Source organism: Taurulus bubalis, assembly GCF_910589615.1.
Source record: "Taurulus bubalis genome assembly, chromosome: 10".
In the NCBI taxonomy this organism is placed as follows: Eukaryota; Metazoa; Chordata; class Actinopteri; order Perciformes; family Cottidae; genus Taurulus; species Taurulus bubalis.
In genome coordinates this window covers 19,690,623-19,715,498 of record NC_136598.1, presented here as the reverse complement: position 1 = coordinate 19,715,498, position 24,876 = coordinate 19,690,623, and the positions used below count along the sequence as shown (strand labels likewise).

General features: G+C 42.5%; 1 protein-coding gene across 1 annotated transcript; it reads left to right on the top strand.

Annotated features, from left to right (window-relative positions):
* Positions 1-1,473: 1,473 nt before the first annotated feature.
* On the top strand, positions 1,474-24,494 carry LOC306742492 (cilia- and flagella-associated protein 337-like; the record flags this gene model as incomplete). Its single annotated transcript, XM_079224884.1, has 16 exons — positions 1,474-1,554; positions 1,770-2,078; positions 4,458-4,631; positions 5,171-5,254; positions 5,414-5,506; positions 5,605-5,776; positions 8,442-8,609; positions 9,137-9,285; positions 9,867-10,100; positions 10,790-10,954; positions 13,799-13,914; positions 15,576-15,706; positions 20,226-20,312; positions 21,414-21,604; positions 23,076-23,273; positions 24,312-24,494. 16 exons carry the CDS (start codon positions 1,474-1,476, stop codon positions 24,492-24,494), a joined length of 2,535 nt encoding a protein of 844 aa, XP_079081010.1.
* Positions 24,495-24,876: the final 382 nt, after the last annotated feature.

The window sequence follows — 24,876 nt, the reverse complement described above, 5'->3', positions numbered from 1 at the left end:
ACGGGGACTCTGGGACAGTTTTCTGTGGACCCCCAGTATGTACTGAGAGGATGAAATTAGGTGCTTTGGTAAGTTTAAATTTGTTCTGAAGTGAGAAACTGTGTGTTCAGCTCTACTATGTGGACGTCATGTACACACTGAAGAGGTAACGGCTAACTTGAGAGAGATGTTGCCAGGCCAAGAGCCGGTCATTATGCAGTTACAGCCGGGTGTTGGGATAGCTTTTTGGACAGTTTGACTGCGGTGTGTGATACTCTGTACAACTTTAATAAACCCCAGATAGAAATCCAGCAGGGACGGACCATTTCAAGAGTTGACTGGACCTGAAGGGGCCGTTTAGGAAGAAGAGAGGCATCTCTGGTAAGTGGGTTTTGTTTCCCAATAGACATGACAGCACAATGCTATATTTTTTTATTTCCCCTTTGAGTTACCTTGTGAAATTTACACTTTTGAAAGCATTTCCGTAAATGACAGCGCGCAGCATTTATATGTTTGTATGTGTGTGTTACATTTGTCCAGACAGCAGAAAGATGAGGGCTTCTGTTTGGTTAATTTTATAGACGTGTGTTACCTCTTAAAGGCTGCTGCCAGCTGCTTGCCACATAACAAGTCTTTGCCTTTATGTTGCAATCTAATATTTGTCAGTGTGAATAAAGAGGTGAATAAGCTCATAATTATATCAAGATCATGCTGTATTTAATCAACACTATATATATATATATATATATATTTAAAAAAAAAGATATCGCTACAAGCGAAGCATTGGTTTTTGCTTTCATTTCGCACCCTGTCATCTAAATCTCAGCCTGGCCTCCGTTTGATGCCACTTCCAATGAATTTGTCTCATAAACGTTTATGTCGGGCTGAAAATGAAGCGGAGAGCGTTGGCTGTCATCTCCCCTCTGTAGTGTTTCATGAAACTTCTCACATCATCTCACATTTCTCTCTTGGACCTCCAACATGCTTTTAATCACCACACAGGCTAATTTAACACATTCTACCTGCTGCTGCTGCTCACCTCCCTGTCTCCAGTATTTTGTTACCAGATATAATAAAGGCTTGACATGCTTCGGCAACCTGCCGCCTCCTCCAACCGTTCCCAAGACATCACAGTGAGACCTTTTCACCCACCTGTTGAAAGCCACTGAGCGGGAGGAGGATTGTGTTGAAAATGAAAGACCTTTGCGCGCCATTCAACACAGACTTGTGGATGGAGCCGACAAAAGGAACCTGCTGCCGCTGTGACTCTGCCGTATGATTATGGTGACATGATATCCCGCTGTGAAACAGATATAGATGGTTACTAAGGGATTACTCGAGCTGGGAACGTCTTGTTTTGTCATGTAACACCTAAAAATGTGTGGAATCTATTATTTGACAGCGTGTCTTCAGCACAGACTCGCATGGACGTGCTTCACCTTCCTGACCTTGTCCTGTATGTTGGTGGATGATTGACAGGTCTAAGCTGAAACCATGGCAACGAGGATGGAGGTGGCGCAACTTGAAAGCAGGATGGAGACCGAGGACTATCGAAAGCTGCAGGGTCTCTTCTTGGTGAGTGTCAGCTTATCAAAATATTTCAACACAGTTAATTCACACTGGAAACACTTAAAGACTGTTGGAGTGTATTCTGTATCTTTGTTGACCAGTAATATCCCATAATACCACACCTCCAGGTCTCAATGTGCCACTTTCTGCAACACATTGTGTTTGAATGCTGTTGATCTGTGAGCTGACAGTGTGCAATGTCTCCTGCATGTCTCCCACAGGACCCCTCGGGTGCACCTCGCTCCCTGTCCAGGGCTGAATTCATCAATCTGGCTTGGGCATCAGTTGGCCGGGGCTCCAAGGAGGAATACGGCCTCCTGTTTGACGGCGTGCTTGTCACTCGGGAGCACCGCGGCCTCCTTCTGGACGTCGACGCCGTGGAGGAAGAGGGACGAGTCGACTGGGGAGGCCTGTGCTCTTTTCTGCTGCTGGAGCTTTCCGATAAAGTAAAGAACACCAGAACCAGCCGCGTGCCGCGCTGGAAGCCGCCGCGCACTCTGACCTGTCAGCACCGAGACCCGGTCCAAAAGGTAAAAGGTCACTGACCTATCGGAGGCTGAAGAGGAGAATAGTTTATTATGAGGGTTTGAAACATGTTGCCCATTTTAAACATATGATCTATTGCAGCATGTTATCTGAAAAACATTTTGACATTGACTGACTGGAGAATCCATAACTGTGCTGACTGGGTGGAAATCCACATTATTAAACATTGCGCGAGAAAAACTTGGAAAGTATTAGGGTCTTGCTCATCAAAATGGCCCACCTCTTTTGAGATAAATGGCTCTGGACTCTTTTTAAGTTTAACATCTATCAATTAATATGTAAATGAAGCGGCCGGTATAAAGTGCCTACTGCTGTGGAGAAAGTGATGGCTCACCACTTTAATCTTTCAATCCTGAGAATGTCAAAATGTCAGGATGTTGTGGAAGTTGTTTTCAAAAAGGCTGGAAGGTTTTGACCCCTTTAGTTTCGATCAGTCTTACAGAAGCAGACAGACTAATGGGGCTTAGAAGACTAATTGCAGTTTGAAACAATGTCAGTAAAGATTGGCACTTACCTTAATCAGGGTAGTAAAAAAATATATATAAAAAGCTGCACTCAAACCCCCAACAGACTCCTTCCCATCACCAAACGGCAGATAAAAGGAATGAAAAGCAGCTTAAAGGGAGCAAATATAGGACTTGCGTTCTTCAGGTTACCGGAAACACCCCCCCAAAAAAACATGTCTCCACATCTGCTAATATTGTAAACAGACATCTCTTTGCACACAGTATCATATGTGCAAAGAGGAACTTGTTCACAACAAGTTCCTCTGCTCCCAAGTCGCCAAAACAATCAATTAATGCTGCTTTAACCCTCAAGTAATTAATTCACAAGTATGCCCTGCACTTCCAGTTTCATGTCAAGTATTTGGTATTCCACATATTTGTCCAGTTTCCTTCAAGGGTCTAACTCAGTGGTTCTTAACCTGGGTTCGATCGAACCCCAGGGGTTCAGTGAGTCACTCTCAGGTGTTCGGCAGGGGTCAAGACACACACAGTATAGCCCGGTTTACACTAGCAATGTCGGGCCGCAACGCACAATTTTTCTTCTTTTCGTCACATTGATTTGCAGTAAATATTCATTGAGTTATGTTTTTGTGTGAAATTCATGTTTTGTTGATTTTGTTCTTTGAACACAGTGATTTTGTGTGCAACTGATGCATGGTTCATTTTGTGCACTAACAAAATATACACCTATGTTTTGAAGAAATCCTATTTAATTTTTCCAATTACGAAGGGTTCGGTAAATGCACTGATGAAGCTTGCAGGGTTCAGTACCTCCAATAAGGTTAAGAACCACTGGCCTAACTGAATATACTGGGGTCTCCATAATGTAATCTCCCATTAACAGTAGAATTTGAGCTTTTTAACCACGATAAACCAATATTTATTTTGTTCCCATTTAATAATCACAGCTTCAGTGACACTAAAATGGGAGCAGATTTTTGAAGTCTCACTAAAACAATCTTCCTAATGGGACCGGCTAGCTTAAAAAGTGGGCCGGACTTTGGCTCTTTATCGCAAAGGCAGTCACACGAACAAGTCAACCTGAAGCATTTGCAGTAAATGTCCGTTTTAAGAAGAGTCAAAAAATATAATGAAATACATGTGAGCAAGATACAGCAGGTAAATGCCAGCGCTTCATGAGAGAAGAATACTCATCGTACCAGTGACTTACCAGCTGTTGATAAATAGGTAATTAGACTAATTAGAGATAAATGCATGACATGCCAGTCTGAGAGGTTTGATAAAGACTGCAGTTGGCTGTGAAACAGTCTGCAGTAATTACATTGATACTAAATCTAAGCCCTGACCTCTCTTTGATAAGTGTTAATAAACCTCTTCTTTCATTAACGATATTCAATGTCTCTTTCTCATCATACACGGTCAGCTCAAGCTTTTTTTTCTTTTCTGCTGCTCTCAGTTTTTTCTTCTTCTTGTAGCCTCGCCAATAAAATGGCGTTATTCATTAATCCTTTTTGGTTTTTATTAGTTTCTGCACAGAAGAATGTGCCCAACTCACTTACTTACTTATACTCACATGCTTCCAATAAGAGGAAGATTTAGGATGGAGCTCCGTGTTTGATGAAGTTATTCTTGTGCAGTTTTATGGCTGATGATCCTCAAGAAAGGAAAGTAAATACTTTCAACGGAGATGTTTTAATCTTAAAGGCCGTAGCCTCCATTTGACTAATTAATGTCCCATTCAAATGTTACGAGCTGCATCACAAAGAGCAATAAAGCTGTGCTGAAGGTCAGTTTTACAAAAAGTGTTGCGCGAGCAGAAAAGTCTCTCTGTTGTTTCGCCCTAAGCCAATTTGTCCAGGTTAAATGTTGCTCTGTGATGTCCTCTGCTCCCCCCAGGTGTTGCACCTGCAGAGTTCAGGTCAGTATCTGACCGTGAGTAGAGGAGGAACTGTGGGCCTGCGGGACATGCAAGACATGTCCCTCCTGCAAACACACCGACTGCAAAACAGCTCGGTCTCACCCAAAGACCTCTGGGTCACAGACGTGGTGCTGCTGCACAACGTCCACAAGGTGACTTTCACTTCTCAAATCAAGTCTCATAACGAAGCTGTGCCAGTCAAATCATTGATTGGCGTCCTGGTTGTGTTGCCACATTTTGGATCTAGTTTAAACAACTGAAGAAATGTTATCGAAGGAATCATTTCTATGAATTATTGATATGTAGTCTGAGTTATCAGGGCAGATATTGTACTGCACAGAGGTAAACAAGCATTTCAGTCAATCAATTAATTATTGATCAAAGGTTTTACTTAATGGCATCGCAGACATGAAGCCATTGCATAATGTTCAGAAAGTAAACATTCATTTTTCAGTAATAAGACCATCAATTATTGATCAGCACACTTTCCTTTAGCGATTCAACCAACAGATTAGTGGGTGACGGATATAATTATGTTGTATAACACACATGAGAAAGCTCCAGTTATACATTAATTATCAGTCAGGGAAGTTGTTATTATATCACATTGATGAATTGAATTGCTTTCTATCTGTATGTGTCTCTGTTTCTAATTAAATAATCATTTTCACTCCATTTTCCTTCTTTTCAGATAGCTGTGTCTTTCACAAGTAAGGAGGTCTGTTTTTATGACATTCTGTCAAAGCAGCACTTTGGGTGCAAGTATAAACTACAGGTAACAGATCCAGAGAATTAATATATATATATATACACATAGTGTATATATATATACACATAGTGTATATATATATATATATATATATATATATATATATATATATATATATATATATATATATATATATATATATATTACACATCCCTTCTTTTCTAGGGATTGAAGTTTACTCCCTGGTGTCTAGACTATTGGGTGGATCCCTCTAACCCGGACTTGGCCGTCCTCACCATAGGAGACATTGGAGGACAGGTAATACACAGAATAATAGAAACAGGAAGGTAGAACATTATCAGGAGTCTTCCTTTCAATTGTTCCATAACTGTGTGTTTGTGTGTGTGTTATCCCAGATCAGTGCTTTATATTTTACCTCCGCTCAGATCTCTCTGTTTGAGAGACTCGGTCTGAGGACGGACTCCGATTCAGCGGACATCATCCTTTGGGACGAGCTTGTGAAAGGAAAGCATCGCTCTTGTTACACTGTGGCACACCGAGGGCACGCGCCTGCCTGGGTTAGAAAAGGTATGACATACGAAAAAAAAAATATATTAATATGTGCTTTAATGAGAGAAAAATATCTATTTGTTGAAAACCCAATCATCTTGTACAAATGCATACAAGCATGACTTTATTGTAGCATTGTCATTGTTTCCCTGCCTTTTCATTGTCCTGTCTCAACCCAGATTTCTGTGTTTACACATCTACTTTTTCATATTGCATGCACATGAAGGGGCCAACCGAAAGCCTGCAATCGTATAAAAAATACCATCAAGCTGGTATTTCTAAATTAGTTTTGTGTTGGCTAGTGTCCTGCTGATTTTCATTCCTATAGTTAACTGCATTCATCTGGTGCCTCGGGTCGAAAAGAGTGTTATTAGTCAGACAGCATGAAAGCAAGGACACAAAACCAGTGGCTCAGATGACAGAGAGAAAGAAAACAAAGAACAGGGATACCTGATGCTTACAAACACACACTTTCACCTTGACACCTGGACACGCTTGGGTGTGTCTCTGTCAATGATGCACACACACACAAACTGATTTCTGACTCATCCACTTTATAGTCTTGCATAGCCAGGCTGTAGACTATTGGCATAAAGTCTCGGGCTTGAGGTCCGGCCTCCTGAGACTCCCTACTTCAGCTCAGCCCGGGTAACAAAGAGGACACTTAGTTGTATCGCGATTGCATCATTCGCATAGAGTCCCTCTGAAGTGTCATTGGGCTGTTTGATAATGACTCATCCGGGGCAGCGCTCCGAGACTATAGCTTGGCTGAAAGGGGAGATTCTGATAAAGGAGGAAAACAAGAATAAAGTACATATAAATAAGCACGGCAAATGGGAAAACAAAGGGAAAGAAAAAGAAAAGAGGGAAACAGAGGAGTCGGTGCCAAAACATTAAAAGCGCAGCTTAATTGAAATTTTGCAGGCTGCGTGTGCACATGCATGCAAATCAACAAGAGAGGGTTCATACGAACGTTTGCTGTGTGTGTGTGCGTGTAAGTGTGTGGTGTTTTGAGAGTGTGAGAAAGGACCTCTAGGGTGCTGGTTCCTTTCTTTTGAAGTTGCCCACCCTGCAGTATGAGTGGGCTGTGTACCATTAGACATGGCTGGTTATCCAGACCTCCAAACCTTCGGGCTCACGGGCCACCAGAGAGAGGAGTGTGTCTCTGTCTGTGTGTGTGTGTGTGTGTGTGTGTGTGTGTGTGTGTGTGTGTGTGTGTGTGTGTGTGTGTGTGTGTGTGTGTGTGTGTGTGTGTGTGTGTGTGTGTGTGTGGTGGTGGTGGTGTGGTGGGAGGCTGTTGGAACAGAGACGGAAAAGTGAGAGGAAATTAGGAGGAAATTGGGAAGGACACAGATCAGTCTGTCTGTCTGATCAGTCAGATCAGAAAGACAAGGAAGGAAAGCTGTAGGAAGTGTGTGTCCGCGAAGGAGAGAAGCGTTAACATATCCACATAACGTTGCGATCAAAGAAATGGAAAAGGACATCAAGGATAAATGTCATTGTGCCACTTGCTTTGATTTAGATATACAGTGACTCCTGCTGTTCCTTTTTCAATTCTAAACTCACAGCAATAAAAGCGTGACATTACGTACGACACCGGCTCAAGCAGATGCTACGTATGTGCGTCTGCATCACAAATAGCTTGATTTATGATCCGTCTGTGTCAGTGAGAGATGTGGCTTCATTAATCGATGATGAGTCATGCAACGCTGTCTGAAAATCCACTGATCTTTTAATGGAGAAAAGACGTGGTGTATGAAATGTAATCAAACGTAATTATTTGCTCTCGCAATGCGGCCGACCTTTGACCTGCGACTGTCACATGCCATCTCGCAACCCGCACTTATTTGTGCAGTATTTGAAAGCCACGAAGCCTCTAATGGAGACATGCGGCATCCAATTTAGCTGTTCTCAATCAAAGTGTTAATTGAGACAGATGGTGATGCAAGATCCATTACATTTTCTGTAATGCCAGTGAGCAAATCAAACCGGCCTAATTCTATGCTGTGCTGAGCGCCTGTGGATTGGTTGGTTTACTACACAGAAGGGTTGTGGTCAATGCGCATTTAGCACAGGCATTTCAGTGAGTTTATGTCCTTCAGATTTCTGGTAGCGAGAGCATTTTTGATATCAGAAGGATGAAGTAACTAATGAACAGTGTGTCATCACCCAAATATGTTGCAATGTTTATATATATATATATATATATATATATATATATATATATATATATATATATATATATATATATATATATTACATTGAATTAGCTGGAGAACTCATTTATTCCCTCTGCTGCTGTATTGCTCCACACAGAGGGGCCACTTGGAAGCCAGTGGTCTTCATTTAGTTTGTACGGAGTTATAATCAAATCTGTGCGGATAAGCATTTGGATGAATTAACCCTGTTGTTCTGTCATATGGAGACTCACACACTCCCCCATAGTCAGGGATGTGGATATTTCTCGAAGACACATTGTATAGAAATACAAGTTAACCAGGTGATCTGTACTTTTAGATGATACAGAATCATGCTCATACATTATGAACAATAGATTGTACATCTACGCTGACGATCAGAATGAACAGCAACCACAGAAAGAGGAAACATAAAAGAACACAGTGATTGATTTAATATGATGTGCCTTTTTGTCTGTCATCATTTCCTTCCACTTTTCCTGCAGTGCGTTACCTGGACTCGCTGGACGCCTTCGTGTCCTGCAGCACCAGAGCTCAGAGCAGCATGGTGATCGGCTGGAGGGGAAAGGAAAGCAGGGGTCTACGACTCACTTCTTTCTTTACAAAGAGGGGTGTGTGGGACATGGACCACCACCGAGGACTCAATCTGATGGGTGGGAACCAACGTGTACTCCGAATTATAATACTCCTCTCCATGTTGTGAGAGTATTATTAATAATATAGGGGCTCATCCTCAACTAGGTTTGCTTTATACAGCCTGAAATGCTGAAGAAAGTGCAAAAAAAAGCACTTTCACCAGAAAAAAATGTATGTGTATGTTTTCTATGCATACACAAAGGCCTCACTGAAGACTGAATTGAAAACTAGAAACATGTTTTCAATTTATTTTGTATAGCCCAAAATTCCAAGTTAGACATTTGCCTCAGTGGCCTTTACAATCTGTACACATCCTCTGTTTAGGGACCCTCACATCGGTTCAGGAAAAACGCCCCAAAAATAAACCTTTAATGGGTAGAAAAAGGGAAGAAACATCCAGGAGAGCAACAGTGGAGGATCCCTCTCCCCGGATGGACAGAAGAGCAATATATATATCATGTGTACAGAATGAACAACGTAACAGAGTTTCCTGTAATTAATTCCTAGCACCTCTGCTAATTTGAGACCTTGTGATTGGCTGCAGCCACAGCAGGTGTGGATCATCAGGTCTTGCTGTGGAACCCGTTCGTGAGCTCAAAGCCGGTGTGTCGGCTCCTCGGGCACACGGGCCCCGTCACCGCGGTTCACTTCATGCAGACCCGGCAACAGTTGCTCAGCTACTCCAAAGATAAGGTAGGAGTGTCTCTGTGTGCAGCGCCCTGCAGGAAAAAAAGATAATGTAAAGATAAAGAGCCCTATCATTGTTCTATTAATTGTGATACCTTGCTATAATTACGGTAGAGGAAATGATAGCAAGGTCTCTCAAAATGAAGACCACATCTCCTCCTTCTTTCTGATGCAAAGAGGATGTTGCTGCTTTTGCTGCATTTCCTCTCCCCTCCTTGTAGCACTGGGCATGTTTGCCTACTCTTTAGCTTTTTCTGGAGATAATGTATATTTTAGAACTGATTTATGTTCCATCTGCCTTTTTGCTCAAACACCATCTGCCATTGCAAGGAGCTTTACCTCGGATTCCTGTGGAAGAGCTCCTGGAACTTCGATAGTCCTCTTGTTTTGTGCTGTAAAGGCAATAAGTGTCACATTGGGAACAGGCAGTAATCATATTTCTTTGCAATTATTGTATTTGCTCTGTAATCATGATAATGTCTTGCGCTAATAACCATTTTAGTTATCGTAGGAATTCTGGAGTTTTTTTCAGTGTGTGGCAATTTATATAGCTTCTACCACGACAGTTCATCCACTCCTCTCTCCAGGTCCTGTGCCTATGGGATGTATCTCGTCAGCTGTGTGTTCACCGCCTGGCCGGAGTCTTCCCAGAGACGCAGGGGGACATGCTGACGCTCCTGTTTGTCCACGAGGAGCGTCAGATCCTCGTGCTCTCCTTCAACAGCCTGCTCGTCCTGCTGGAGACCAGGGAGGAAGAGGAGAGGCCCAGCAGCCACGAGCACCCCGTGACCTGTGTGCTGTACAACAGTCTGTTCAGACAGGTGTGCAGTGGAAATGGACCCCTGAGACTTTGTTTCTTAGATTTTGGTCTCTTTCACTGTTTCTGGTGATATTTATCCAGGAGACATAGAAGAAGGCTTTATCGATGTTCTGAACTGTTCATAAAAATGTTCATTCTTGACCTCGGAAACAGCAGTTTTGATAGCTCAACTCATCGTCCATTTAGTAGATGTTCTGGAGCTTTCAATCATATCGCATGCTGTTAATTTAGCAACATTTGGTGAGATGATGAGCATTCCCAGAGGGATAATGCTTTCTACCTTCTTTTTTTGTTTGTATTATGTGTAATTATTATGATTTATTCTCTGTTTTCTTCCCCCCTCTCAGCTGACATTAGTTTCCCCACACAGGGTAGGAACACCACAACGTAAGAAAGAAATATCTAATGTAACCAATAAGAACGTCTCTCATTTTAAAGACTGCAGTCACTCTTGCTTTTATTCCCACTTGACAGCAGCATTAGTCACATGTTTTCCTCAGCGGTGGCTTAGCACTAAAATAAAGTGTAACGAAGCGTGGAAAATTGTTTGGCTTTGTGAGAGCCATCAAAGAATACATTAGCGGAACCGGCCTTTTTCACAGCATAAAAAGGATCCAACTCTTTCTGATGATTGATATCATCCTCTCTCTCGCTCTCTCCCTCCCTCCCCCTCTCCCTCTCCCTCTCCAGGTAGTCAGCAGTGACTCTGCCTCCTCTGTGATCTGCTGGCTGGCTCACACGGGCCAAAAGGTCAAGCAGTTTCACCGTTGTCACGGCAACAATGAGATCTCCACCATGGCACTGGACGGTACACAGACCCGGCTGTTTACTGCAGGCCTTGACGGGGAGGTCAAAGTAGGTGGACTAACACACACACGCACACACACACACACACACACACCAGGGTACATGCTTCATCGGTATAGTATAGCTATAGCTGAACCGTATAGCTGCATGTCAGTCCTCCTTATAAAGAATGCAAACTCTGAAAGGTAAACATGTCAGGGATTAGAGTTTGATGGCACAATGTGAAGAGCAAGGTGAAGTAGGTGACTGAGAAAACACAATAACTACACCTAAAAATAAACACTTTATTGACTTGTTGTATTTGTGTCTGAGGAGCAGATCCCAAAACATAAATATAAAGAGCGCCAGCTGCTAGGGGTGGGAATCACAAGAGTTCCCACGATACGATTTCATCACGATACTTGAGTCCCAATACGATATTATCACGATGCTGCGACATATTGAGTATTGCGGTATATTGAGTATCACAATATATTGCGATGTATTACCTTTTTTCAACCGCAAATTGTCCCCAAAAGAAAACTTTGTCAACATTCATTTGTCATATGTTATACAGACAAACTGACCAACACCGTCATAAATGCTGCACCTGACAAACTTCAGGAACCGCGTCGGGATGAAGGCCGCTTCCAGCGCTAGAGTACCCGTAGCATGTTGTCCCGTGTGTCGTGCAACAGCTGTGCGAGCAGCGGCGCTACGAGTGACAGGAAGTCCAGACGTTTGATTTAAACACGGACGCCGCATTTCTAATGTCTTACTCCGTTGTCTCAATGTTTATTTTGACCAACTTCCTACCGATTACGCTGACCCGGGACCTCTGCTGACCTCACCAGAAAAAAATATAGCACCATCTACTGGGATGAAAAAGCAATTGAGTTTTTTTTTCTAGGACCAAAAAGTTTATAATTTATGTAGTAATAGATTGATGCTTGGTTTCCGTGTATCGATGCAATATCGCCACGCAAAATATCGTATACTATGCTGTATTGATTTTTCCCCTACCAGCTGCATGTGTTTTGGCACCAGCGTACAGACGGTTTTCTAGCATGCAGGGCCTCCTATGGCCCTTTTCCCCGTTTTATCTACCACAGGGCCATACGCCACTGGGCTTTATATTGCCACGATCGTCGATTTAGCATCACTGTGGTGATTTGTTTTACAAAATCTTCCAGTGTCCTTTGTTAGCTTAGCGTACAATACCTTTATAACACTGGTTGTAAAATATATCCTTGGTGATGTAGCCAAAGCTAATACTGGCGCGAACCTTAGCTAACGTGCCTTAAACTAGCCAAAGGAGTCGCCCCCTGCTGGCCATTTGAAAGATTGCAAGATTAAGGCACTTCCTGAATTGGCTTCATTGGCGGAGCTTACCTCCTGGTTCAGACATACCACTGGTGATCCAACTCATACATGTGATATATATATATATATATATATATATATATATACACATTTTTTTTACTGGCATGCAACCACTGTCATATTGCCATTTGGCAACCTTCATATCGGCTGTGATGACAATGTTTGTATCGATCACACCAGATGTAGTTTTACAATAAATTCCAACGTTGGCATGACTCAGTAACGGCAAGTTCCTACATCTGCCAGGAGGGGGCACTGTTAGACCTTTGGAAACTTATTTCCATTCACATTATTTGCCACTTACCAGCCACTAATCTTGTATTTCTAATTTTAAAACGATAAGGAAAAACAAGCATTTACTGTAGTGCGTATTGTAAAATTTGAATATTTACATCACATTTGCATATGTATCAGAGGACTGTGCTGGTGTCAAGAGCGGCATACCCCCTGCTTTTAGGAAATGGGATGAGTCATTGGAAAATGAGTGAGGTACTGTTTGTGAGGGCCGGTATATATTCAACAGTGGCATACCAATAAGGTATCGGCATATTCCCATTAAAGAGAATAGAGATAGTGTGTGTTTGGTTATGCATGTTGACACCATGCATAATGAGTATTTGTTCACATTTTTGCGATTTAGAAAAAAGTTACAGCCGTCTGTATCTGTGCCCTCTCTAATTATGTGTCTGCACATGCAAGCATGTGTCTATTAATATGTATTTCAAACAAGAGGCACTCTGTGGCTGTATTTGCACTCCACATTTAAGCACTGCATAATAACTATAAGCTCAGTGTGGTTGTTCTCAACAGATTAGTAGAATAATTAAGCACATTATAATCAATATAATCAACCACATCAGCTCTCTGACCCCATGAGCCCTTGTGAGGATGCAGCTATGTGCATCCCGTGCATGTGTGAACAGTGCCAGGTATACGCTCACAGTGCTGTGTGAAACAACGACACAAGTCGTCCTCGGCAGAAGAGGCGGGCACCCCTTGGGCCAATTAGCAACAAGCTGCATCATCTCTCCAATTTTCATCAACACTGAAACCCGTGGTGTAGCAGTTAGGGCCATTCAGAGTTTTACATTTTGACCTTTTAATTACAGCGTTCCCATTGGGCCAATCAGTGTCACTTTGTTAAATGCCACAACACAGATCCAAACTGTGTCATCATGCACAATTGGACAAACAGTGTGAAATGTTACCTGAGCTGTCATGTTTGATGGAAGTACAAACAATAGGATGGTGCCTTGATAGTTTTTATCCCCACGTGGGGCAGCCAAATAACATTCACATTTAACAACATCTTTACTTTCTGAAAAAGAAATATCAAAATCTGACAAAAGTGAATACAACTATTTCTGCTCCTTCTTTCTTTTCCAGACGAGAACATGTTGAGAATGTTTGGTTCTACAAAAGGGGGTGTAATATGTACAGTTGGTCTAATTAAGGTCTCATGTTGACTCTGTTGGCATGAAACACGTTCAGTGTTGTAATCGGGCTTTGAATGTTTTTTCTGTGCTGCAGGTTTGGGACTTCAACGGCCGCTGCCTGCACAGAATGAACGCCGGCCTGGGTCGGGCTGTGGAGATCTCACAGGTCCTGCTGCTGAAGAGGAGTATACTGGTGACGGGCTGGGACAGGTGCGTGTATTCAAGTGGGATTATTATGGTTTGCTTGCTTACAGTATGCACCTTCGGATTCACTCATTGAATGATTGAACACACAACAAAACTAAAAACTGTGTGTAAATGTAAGCCCCGGAGGTGAGTCTCATGAGTTTGGAGGCAGTAACATAACTCTGTGTGTGTGTGTGTGTGTGTGTGTGTGTGTGTGTGTGTGTGTGTGTTTCTGTCCTCTCCTGCTGCCTCTGTCTGCCAAAGACTCAGAGCCAACCAGACATCTGGACTCTAACGAGTATCGCTGGCCCACCTCATATTTGTGTGTGAGAATGTGTGTGTGTGTGTTTCCTTTTATACTCACATCACATCTGCTCTTCATCTTCATCATCATCATTTCACAGCCAGTGAGCTGAACTCGTCAGTGAGCTATCATCAAGTTATACGACTCCTTCTTTCTTTGTGTCTTTCTCTTTCTTCTACACACACACACACACACACACACACACACACACACACACACACACACACACACACACACACACACACACACCCCGTCTTGCTCTCTGGGGTGTCGCAGCAGTAAAGAGAACAAAGACGACAGATCAGCAGCAGTAAAAGAAAATACTGTCGTTAACTTCCTGTTTCCAGTTTAATCCTCATATTGTTTGTTGCATGGCATCTAATTCAGAGTCTGCTAGCCGTCTGCTGCTCATACGATCTCATGCAGGTTGAAATATCCGAATCTCACTCATACAAATATTCCTCAGTTTGAAACAACTCCGCATATATTTTTTTAATGTCATAGACACTTCCAACGATTTAAAAAAAAAAAAAAAAAAGTGCAATAAAAGTCATGACATAACAAAATATGAAAGAAATTAAACTCATCGCAGGTGTGCTAATAGATACACCAGTTCCTTATGCATGGTGTCTTCGGTAGCAGTGTGGCGTAAAGAAACATCTTCCGTTTTCATAGCAAACACTGCCCTTGTGCATAACGTGTAAAGCAAAGTTTGAATCTGTTACAGGGAAAATAGGATTTATATAGGATTATCCTCACAAATGATCCCAATGAAGCGTGACTAAATAAAACGTATTAAAGTGTAACTTCGGAATATTTCAACTCATTTTGCCGTGTTTCTGTGTCTGAAAGACTAATGGGGAACGCACTTTTTGAAATTGGTCCAGTGTTGAGGGACATTGCTGGAACCAGCAACCGCGAAACGAGCTGCGAGGGCAAGTGAGCGTTGCGTTCGCTGGAAGTGCTGTTTTTTCGCAATTGACAGCCTCAGATTGATATTATAAATGTCCGACAGCATTATGGAAAGGACCCGACAGAGAAAGGGGTTCCTTTTACCTTTCGCTTGATCCCATTTGTCCGTTTGCAATTGTGTCCAAGGAGAAGTCTCTTTCTGAAATCTAATTATCCGTATACTCTGGCTCAAATGAACAAGTTAGGCTAAGGCCGGCCAGTTAATTCAAAGACCTCATCTATATTGTTGAAGTCATCGAACTATGCAACCATCTTATTGAACATCATCTAGATAGCACTGTGTGTGCTGATGAACCGGGTTGTGCATCAGCATATACTGTCATGAAAGTCTATGAGGTTTGTATATTATGTAGCACACCTTTACTCCTTCCTCATTCCTCACCACCGCCTCCTCTCTGTGTCTCCGTAGGATGTTAACAGTTTTCCGTCTGCACTCCTTCTCACAGTCTTTTGTTGAACCGTCGGAGTGGAAAGGAGGTGTTGAGCATCGCAGTGATGTGCTCTGTGCCGCATTCCAGCCTCCACAGACTCTGGTCACAGGTGTGTGTATAGTGTATATGTGTGTGTGCACACGGGATGAACACGTTTGATAATTCTGTAATTGTCTGTGTTCTCTTTCCTAAAAAAACACATTTAATGACTTAACTTACAAGTGAGGGTCTGTGCAGAGGAAAAAGTAAGATGGAAAGATTAGAGGGGGAGGATTAAAGGCTTGGAAACTAATATGAATCTTTGAAAAGCAAGCCTGAAAATAACCGTTAGCGGTTATCTGCTGATTAAAATAAGTGATGTTGTTTTCAAAGGCTCCACATGTTACACTGTGTGTGTGTGTGTGTGTGTGTGTGTGTGTGTGTGTGTGTGTGTGTGCACGTGCACGTGTGTATGCAGAAAGAAAATTCAAAATCAAAAGTACGACTGTGCTTGTATGTTTGCCTGTACACATAAAAAAGGTGTACAACTATATATATATATATATATATATATATATATATATATATATATATATATATATATATATATATATATATATATATATATATATATATATATATATAATTAGATTAGACAATTTAAGTAGTAACGGGTATGGGTGTATTGAAAATGTTCTGGAGACTTCCTGTCTGTTTTTTACAGGTCTGCCTGAACCTTTTAAGTCAGAGTTCTTCCCCGTTGTCCTTTGTTAGCCACACTGCTGAAAGATACAGAATTTCATTTCATAGATCAATATTTATTCCTCAGGGGCGCAACAGCTTCGTTTCTCTCTATTCCGAGCTGACATTTGCCTTCACCACAGGCCAACAGCTTCACATGTCAGAGCCCATTAATTGGCAAGTTCCGTCCTAATTACATTTTTAATGAGAGCTGTATTAAAGGCAGGTGAATTGGAAAGATCAAGCAGTATATATGCTTAAAATAAAAAAAAGTCCTAACACCCATCTAATAAGAGAAAGATCATGACATATTTCCAATAAAAAGTCATAAACACCTCATTTCACTTATTGGTTGGTTTTTAATCCGTCTCTCTCTCTGTGGGAGAGATGTCTTGTCGTTTGTAGTTTGTTTTTGTGTCTTTATTTAATACCTCCCTGAAGGTATTTCTTGATGGGATCATACAAAATCATACATGGCAGAAAATTATCCCAAATTACCATCAAACTGATTTGGCAACTGATCAGTGCATGGCTTCAGTGGAACCAAATACAGATGACTCATACATGTGAAATCGGTAGTAGTCTTAAAATCACACCAGTGCTTATTGAAATGCAAAAAAACACTTGGCCCCTCTGGCTAATCTCTTTTTCCAATCACTCTATTTATTACTCCACTTTTGTGAGTTCATACAAACTTTGTAATTTGTCTCCAAAGTTTGTGCGCTTGCGTTTTTTATATTATTATTTTTGTGCATCCTGGAATTCCACCCTGTAGCACTACAACCCGTTTGCCAAGCTGTCACAAGACTGACAACCTCCATTAACCGAAGAAGACAAAAAAAACGTGTAAGTTACATAAAAACGCACAAAAAAAGATTGCAGAGACAAGATACATAAAAAAAAAAACCCACCAAGGCGCCTCAGCATGCAACACTTTCTTAGATGTTTCTGTCTGAAGGATTGAACTGGCAATCCTCCATTTACTGGTCCACTTCTATAACCATCAATCTGCAAACACTCTGCTCCCAATTTGCCCCAATATGCTCTTCAGTTTGTGAAGTTGTATCACTTTGGCGCGCGCACTGACATTTCAGCTCCAGTTTACTCGTCTGCGTGAGTCGAGTGCAGACATAAACTGCAGACCTCCGGGACGCATCAACCCCGGAGATAGAGAGCGATAAAGTGAGGGATTGAGGTCGGAAGGTAGATAAGAGTGGAGGGAGAAATGGTTTGGATGGGAATGAAGAGGAGCCGTGAAAAAAAAACTTCAGGAGCTACTTTGTGAACTTTGGGAACTTCTTCCAAGTTCACTCCCCAATGTCTTTGTCGGTGTGTTCAGGACCTTGTGACCTCTGCCTGCTTCCTCTCTTCATCCCAGTCTCCAACTGACACCCCCGGTTACCTTCTGTTTATTTTTATTTTTTTACCTCATCCCCCCCCCACACACACACACAGCCCCTCGCTGTACCCTCCACCCCCAGTTTAATCCAAATGCCCAATTTAAATTATGTTTATTAGAGCTCTCTCAGTGGGAGTGAGGAGAAATGAGACACAGTACTTTGTGTGTGTTGTAAAGCTGCAGGGGTGGGGAGAGATGGTATACAATAATGTATATTGGTGTGTTTTGAAGTTGTGTTTATTTGCATATGCCTCTGAAATGTGACGGTTGCATTTTCAGGCTTAAGCCGAATCGCTGCATCCTTTTGTTAATAGTTGATGCAAGAAATTAACAAAACAGATGCCGTGATTTCATATTTTGAACATCTATCTGTGATTCAGTTCTGTAACTCTGATTAATACAGATGATTAGCATCATAAATTGTGTTTAAAAAAAAAAGAAGCAGCACTCACTTGTTTCCTTAAGTGAGACAACAGATAAAACAGTATCTTGTTCATGGGTTCTTGTCATGTTTTTCTGCTGTCAGAGGCACTAGTTTAGATCAACTAATCCCTTATTAAAAAACAATGACATAATTTAAATCATTCATAAATTCCTACTATGTTTTAATATGCTGTCACAGTCACTTCCCAATTTCCTACGTTTCCACATTCATGTTCTCGCACACTAAAGTGACAGGTAGATGTGAACTATCACCGTGTTATTTTCTACTTAAACCATCTCCCCTAATTCTTTCTTCTCCAAATCCGTCAAGCACAAAGATGGCGTCTGAAAAGCGATGACGCATTATTTTCACTTGCAAGCACATTTCTTTAGGGTTGCAGTGACTAATGCGGTTTTCACATCAAAGCATGCGTGCTGCCAAATTATATGTTAGTTATGTGCCAAGTGAAAGCAATGGTGGCATCAAGGCCGCCAGTGACAAAAGTCAATTTAAAGTTTTGTTGGACACACATGCTTGGGATTCACAGGCTTGTGTGTGTGTGTGTGTGTGTGTGTGTGTGTGTGTGTGTGTGTGTGTGTGTGTGTGTGTGTGTGTGTGTGTGTGTGTGTGTGTGTGTGTGTGTGTGTGTACAGGCATCTGTTTGTTTGTGTCTTAAGTTGAATCAAGTTGCAGCAGGAGCATTTGGCTGATGTGGGACTGAAGCCTCCTCATCCATATTCAGAGTCTTTGCTAGGTTCCGCTTGGCTTCTCTCTCTCACACACACACACACACACACACACACACACACACACACACACACACACACACACACACACACACACACACACACACACACACAGAGCAGGGTACATGTACACAGGGGTCCTGTGTACCTCCCTCAGTCACAACTCCCCCCCCCCCCCCCCCCTTTTCCCTCTTCCCTCGGATCCCTTAATCCTCCGTGGCTGAACACCTTCCAAGCGACCGAGGACCAAGTCGTCTGAACTTTGATGGACAGCCAAAAATGTTTTAGAAGTGGAAATGCGACTGTAGAAATCAGGACACTGAATGATGGCAATGACATATTTTTCAAACAGAGGATGCTCTGATTTATGTCCTGTATATTTCAAATGTATTTCTTGACAAGTTTGTGAGGTAAAAGGGAAGTTGTATGAAGCTTTTTGATGCCCCAGGGGGAGCTGCGTGAAGTCTGATAAACGCCCTCAAGTGATGTCACTCGAGTCGCCGTTGGTTCGGTCTGAAGACTACAAGTTGGAAAATTAATAAACGTATGTGGAGTTATGAGCTTACCACAACTCTGTAGCCTGCATCCTATCTCTGCTTGAGGCTGACATAACAATCTGTTAAATAACTTGGCATTCTAGCTGCATTCTGGGTAATATAGGCACCAGGTTTTGACAAGGTGTGTAGTGTGTGTGTGTGTGTGTGTGTGTGTTGTCAGAAATGGCCAGGTATCTCACCCCCTTTATCACCTTATCTCTGACACACACACACACAAACCAGCCTGATAAAAGTCCCTTGAAATCCAGATTCTGACCCTGGGCTGCGTGAATAATGTAGGCGACCCACGCTCTCATAAACTTTATTCTTCCTATTGCACCCCTCCCTCCTCACATATCTCATTAACTCCCGCTGTTCAACTGTCGAACCACCTGATGAGATTCCTGCCTCATATAATAAACCCACGCACCCTTTTCTTATACATGTATAATGTAGATTATTTGAAAAGCACTTTCTCTTGAGGTGAATGTTGAGTGGTGGAACAGATGGTAGCTGGGGACGGGTGTTGAGCTTCATCATCTTTAAAGTGTTTTTTAGTGGCTGGCTTGCATGATTCAGCAGCACGAGGAAAGTAAAGGGGGTGTGTTGACAGAGAGTTTGTGTTAATTGTTCATATTGTTTTGTGAATGCGTACATTTTCTTTCTGTTTCAATGAACTTGGTTAACATGAAAGCCTGGCAGTTTTTGCAACGTTTTGGGAATAAAAAAAAAGCCCAAAAAGCAATGTGCGAGTTTATCATAAGCCGTTGCACTTTGTTTTGTCTCGTCTCTTATGTGTGCAGGAAGCTATGATGGAGAGATTATAGTGTGGAACAACAGCACAGAGAGAGCTTTGAGGAAAGTGCGACCACTTGCTGAACTCAGAGAAGGCAAGAAGTCTCACTCTCACACTCAGATGCAACTAAATTCAACAAACACTTTGTTTTGCAATTGTAAAGTAAATGTGTCTTGCTCTTCTGCCTGTGATCTGTCTATCTTTCCTTATTTATTCTTTATTTTTCAATACTTTGCTCCACTCTGATATTCTAGGTCATGTCTCCGATTCCCATCTCGGTGTAAATGGCGAAGAAGACGCCGATAACTCCTTTGCAATCACTAGATTGTTATTCATACCAGGACGCACGTCTGCAGATATAGCTACAGGTAAAATATTGAAAGCCACCCGGCAACTGTCATATCTTTATTTTCCTTAGGAGTGTGGGTAATTGCCTCAGGAGCTATCCCAAAATGAAAGCAGTGATTTCCTTCTTACCCAAATAAATTCTTTATCTTGACTTGAGTCACATTGTTGCTCAAATTAACACTTTGTCGTGCCCAAAAAGCATTGCCAGTTTTATTTGAGTTATTATGTGAGAGCCTGGAGTTGCAGTTGATGCAAACACAGTACATTTCCTTCAGAGAGTTGACAGAGTTCTACATTAAAAAGCTTTTCTTAAATGGCAAACACACTACATATACAGCTTTTACACGCTTGTGTTTACGCATTACAAAGGCAGTAAGGCTTCTGGTACCTTGTGCCAAAGTTATAGCTACTCATCAATGGTCGATGTGATGAGTTTTACTACAAGTTTTCTCATTTTTAACTTCTTTTCATATGCTGTTACTCAAGCTCTGAATTTTAAATTTCCTTTTTTTTCTTGCTTGGGTCTGATTTATTTGCCACATTATTCCTGTTGTGGTAGTAGTTGTTATTGTTGCTTCTGCTGCTAGCTTCTTCTGCTGGACCTTGGTCTTTATTCCTGTTGCTCATACTGACTGAGGCGCGTGCGCGTGTGTGTGCGTGTGTGTGTGTGTGTGTGTGTGTGCGTGTGCGTGTGTGTGCGTGTGTGTGTGAGTGTGTGCTATTGTTGAGCCCTGGCGTAGCAGTACAGAGGCCTTGTCAACAGAACCGCATATCTATGGGCTTCTATCGTCCTAGATCCAACTCATGCTCCTAGTACTACTAATTTTTATTCCCACGCTTCCAGCAGGTGGTGCAGACTTGGTGTCCTGTGGGGGTTCAGGTGTGGTGCGACTCTGGAACACCATCCACAGCCGTCTGGTGGGACAGTTCACAGCTCACAACAAGGACTTGGGGTCCATCGTTACGGCCGTCAGCCCCTGTGGAAAATATTTAGTCACAGCTGATAGGGAGGGAACGCTCAAGACTTGGGACATCGAGGTAAGGTGTTTGTCGCACACGTGTATATATAATTATATATTGTATCTCAGCTGCGTAAACCACACTGAAAGCACATGCCACCGTGACGTTTTTGTATTCTGAAAAACAAGCGAGAGAGATGGAGGCTGGTGAACACAGAGCCAGAGGGAGGGTCAAAAAGATCAAGAGACAGATTGTCGTACACAATGAGGAAAGAGTGAACCTCCAGATTTCTGTTAGATGAGGCATATTGTTCACTCTTCAAAATGACAGACGGTGCTGTCAGGCAGTGCTGTAATTTTGAAGCCTCAGTATCTCGCTAGAGTGCAAGCAGACCATTTAGAAAGCAGACCATTTAGAAAATCTCCACTGAAACAGCAGAAGGAGGTAGTGTCCCCGTCCTCTTTGATATTCTGTTTTCAACTTGAGAAGCCGTTTGAATGAATGGGAGGGGGAGTGTTGTTTGCAATTAGTTTCCTCCTTTTAATAGACTTCAAATGTTGGCACAAATGTGTGTATCCATGACACTTTCTGGCAAATCCCCTCCACTAGAAGAAATCCCTAATGCTGATTAGAAATCCACCTCAGCTCACACTTTACATACAAAACACATTGTTTGCTGGCTGAAGAGTTTCTGATACCTCAGAGAGGCCTTTAGACTTTTTGACTCTTGATTTTGAAGACTCGGATCGCACCAACGGTATAATGCGTAGCTGCGTGTCATGCTGAGCTGTCATGCTCATAATCGCAGTAAAAGAACACCCTCTCGGGTATTATTGCCACAATATTCAGAGCTCAAATCTCTGTCACAGTTTATAAGAGGGGATGAATTCAGATGGCTGCGTCTCATTTGGCTTCCAGTTTAATTTATGGAGATGTATGTATATATGTAGCAGAGTTGAAGAAGTTGGACAAGCTCAGTGCTCTGGTAGAAATCCTGTCCTTTGGCAAGTTTGGAGAATGCTGCGTACTCAGCTGATGACGAACAGACGCAGGACTTCACAGTTCAGCACCAGGTCTCGACCTGACATGTTGCTGTACACTGTTCTTTTTCATATTACACAACATGCAAAGTAAAGTAAGCATTTGTGTTCATGACACTGTTTGTTCGTTTTTGTTTTTACATTTTTACCCTCAACAAACTGTCCAAACATAGCTGAGCAAATGTAACTAGGATACTGATGACCCTTCAAGAAGCTAATTAGCTCTCTAGTTTGAGCTAATCAAATATCCTAGCAATTTCTTTGGGGGTTTTCAGCTGTTTGGCTACTTCTATCTGAAATCAAGCAACAACTGTTTCACAGGTCATAACGAATTTAGTAATTCTTGTAATTCCGTGAGAGATGGGAAAGCTTGACAGGCATAGCAGCTGTACCTAAGGGGGTTAGGGATTAGCAGCCTTACGATAATATACATTTAATGCATGTTTTTGTACATCCAGCCAAAACACACAGCTTCAGTAACCCACCGCTTTGCTCCTCTATGCCTGCAGCAGTATTGTCTTGCGCCACATGACGTAATAACCAAAGAACCTCCAAAACTGCTGCGTAGTTTCCGCCCACACCTTGATCGTGTGACTCATCTGGAGATGTGTCTCCATGGCGACAGGCTCCTCGTTCTCTCAGCATCGTCCGACTGCAGAGTGGTCCTCAGCTACCTGCCTGGAGAAATCGTCGGCCAGTTCGGACAAGTACGCACACACACACACACACACACACAGGTCATTTCAGTTCACTGCAGCGGCTTGAAAAGCACAACACAGCCTGCTTCTGAGCAATAAATTGTTTTGGACGGCAGAGATATTGTTCAGCTCCACCCTGTCAAGGTAGCCGCCTTTAGATCCTCCCAGTTCAAACGTACAGCGGCGCAGGCTGGCTCTGATGAAGACTTTACCTCCCACTCAGCAGCCTGCTGGTGGGTGGTAGCATCCAGTTGACGAAATGGATGTGAAACCCAGCATCAAGCCACGGTTAGGCGTGTGTGTGTCTGTTAGAGGAGGCCCATATTAAGTTAGCCCGGGGCGGTGTCTGCTTGGCGTTGCTTCATTTCAGTTTGCCTCAGGCACACACACACACACACACACACACACACACACACACACACACACACACACACACACACACACACACACACACACACACGCACACACACGCTTATTCCTTTGTATTGAAAAAAGTTTACATATGCAGGTGTAAATTAATGTTTGCTTTTATACATCTTTTAAGCATGTTCTTCTTTACGTTGTGCTGTATATTTGTGTGTGTGTGTGTGTGTATCATACTAGTGTAGCAACACAAACAAACAAACGAGCTGGTGGACAAAGAAAGTACCTTGTTTAAATCTAGTTTACTTTTAGCGTTTTATGCCACATTTATTTTTCATAAGATATTGCTGTTGGATCCATACTATGTCTGTGTAACTTTTATCAGAGGTGAATAAAGACTACATCCATATTCAGCGTATCGGGTTATCGAAGGACACACTGTCAATTATGAATATGTTTTGGAGCAGGGGGAACATACAGAGACTCTCATTGAAAGGCTTCCCACTCCAGTTTGATGAGAGTTCCTTTGGCAGACTGGGCTGCGTGTGTTTAAGTCCTGAAATCCACATGACCCCGGCTAATCTGCAGATGCAAAGTGGCACTCTTGTGGTCACAAGGTCATCCTGCCTCGAAACCAAATGTTCTGGCTGTTTTGCTGTCTTTAATGCTGTCCATCATCCGTAGGAGGAGCAGTGGTGCTTGGCGAGACCTGGACATCTGCACCCACAGCAGGAAGCAGAGCGAGACCAGGGAGAGCAGGGAGGGAAGAGGTCACCTCCAGCTCCCAGTGAGACACTCCCCGACCCGGGACCCGACACCTCTGCAGAGGGTGGGGAGGTCGGGATAAAAAACCAGGGTGAGGACTAGGGGGCGGCTGCAGGAGTGGACAGAAGAAAACACTTATCCAGGTCAAGAGTTGAGTCCGTCTAGAGTGCATTGTGTCTGTGTTGAACAGCTTCAGCTTCATTTTCACAGCTCATTTCCACTGTCTGGTAAAGATTCTCAGTGCTTTTGAATTGTGCTGGAGGTATTGAAGATCCATGCTTTCGAATGGGATTCCGGAGGAACAACCGAAACATTTTTTTAACTTTATGTTTTTCTTGATGAAAAAAAAAAAGAGTGTCATAACGGTTGTACTCTAGAGAACCTAAGCCATTGTCTACCATGTATTCAAAAGAACTTGAGTCAGAAAAACACCACTAAATTGCAGCTTTTCCCCCATTTTATTTCGATGCCTCAGGACAGTGTG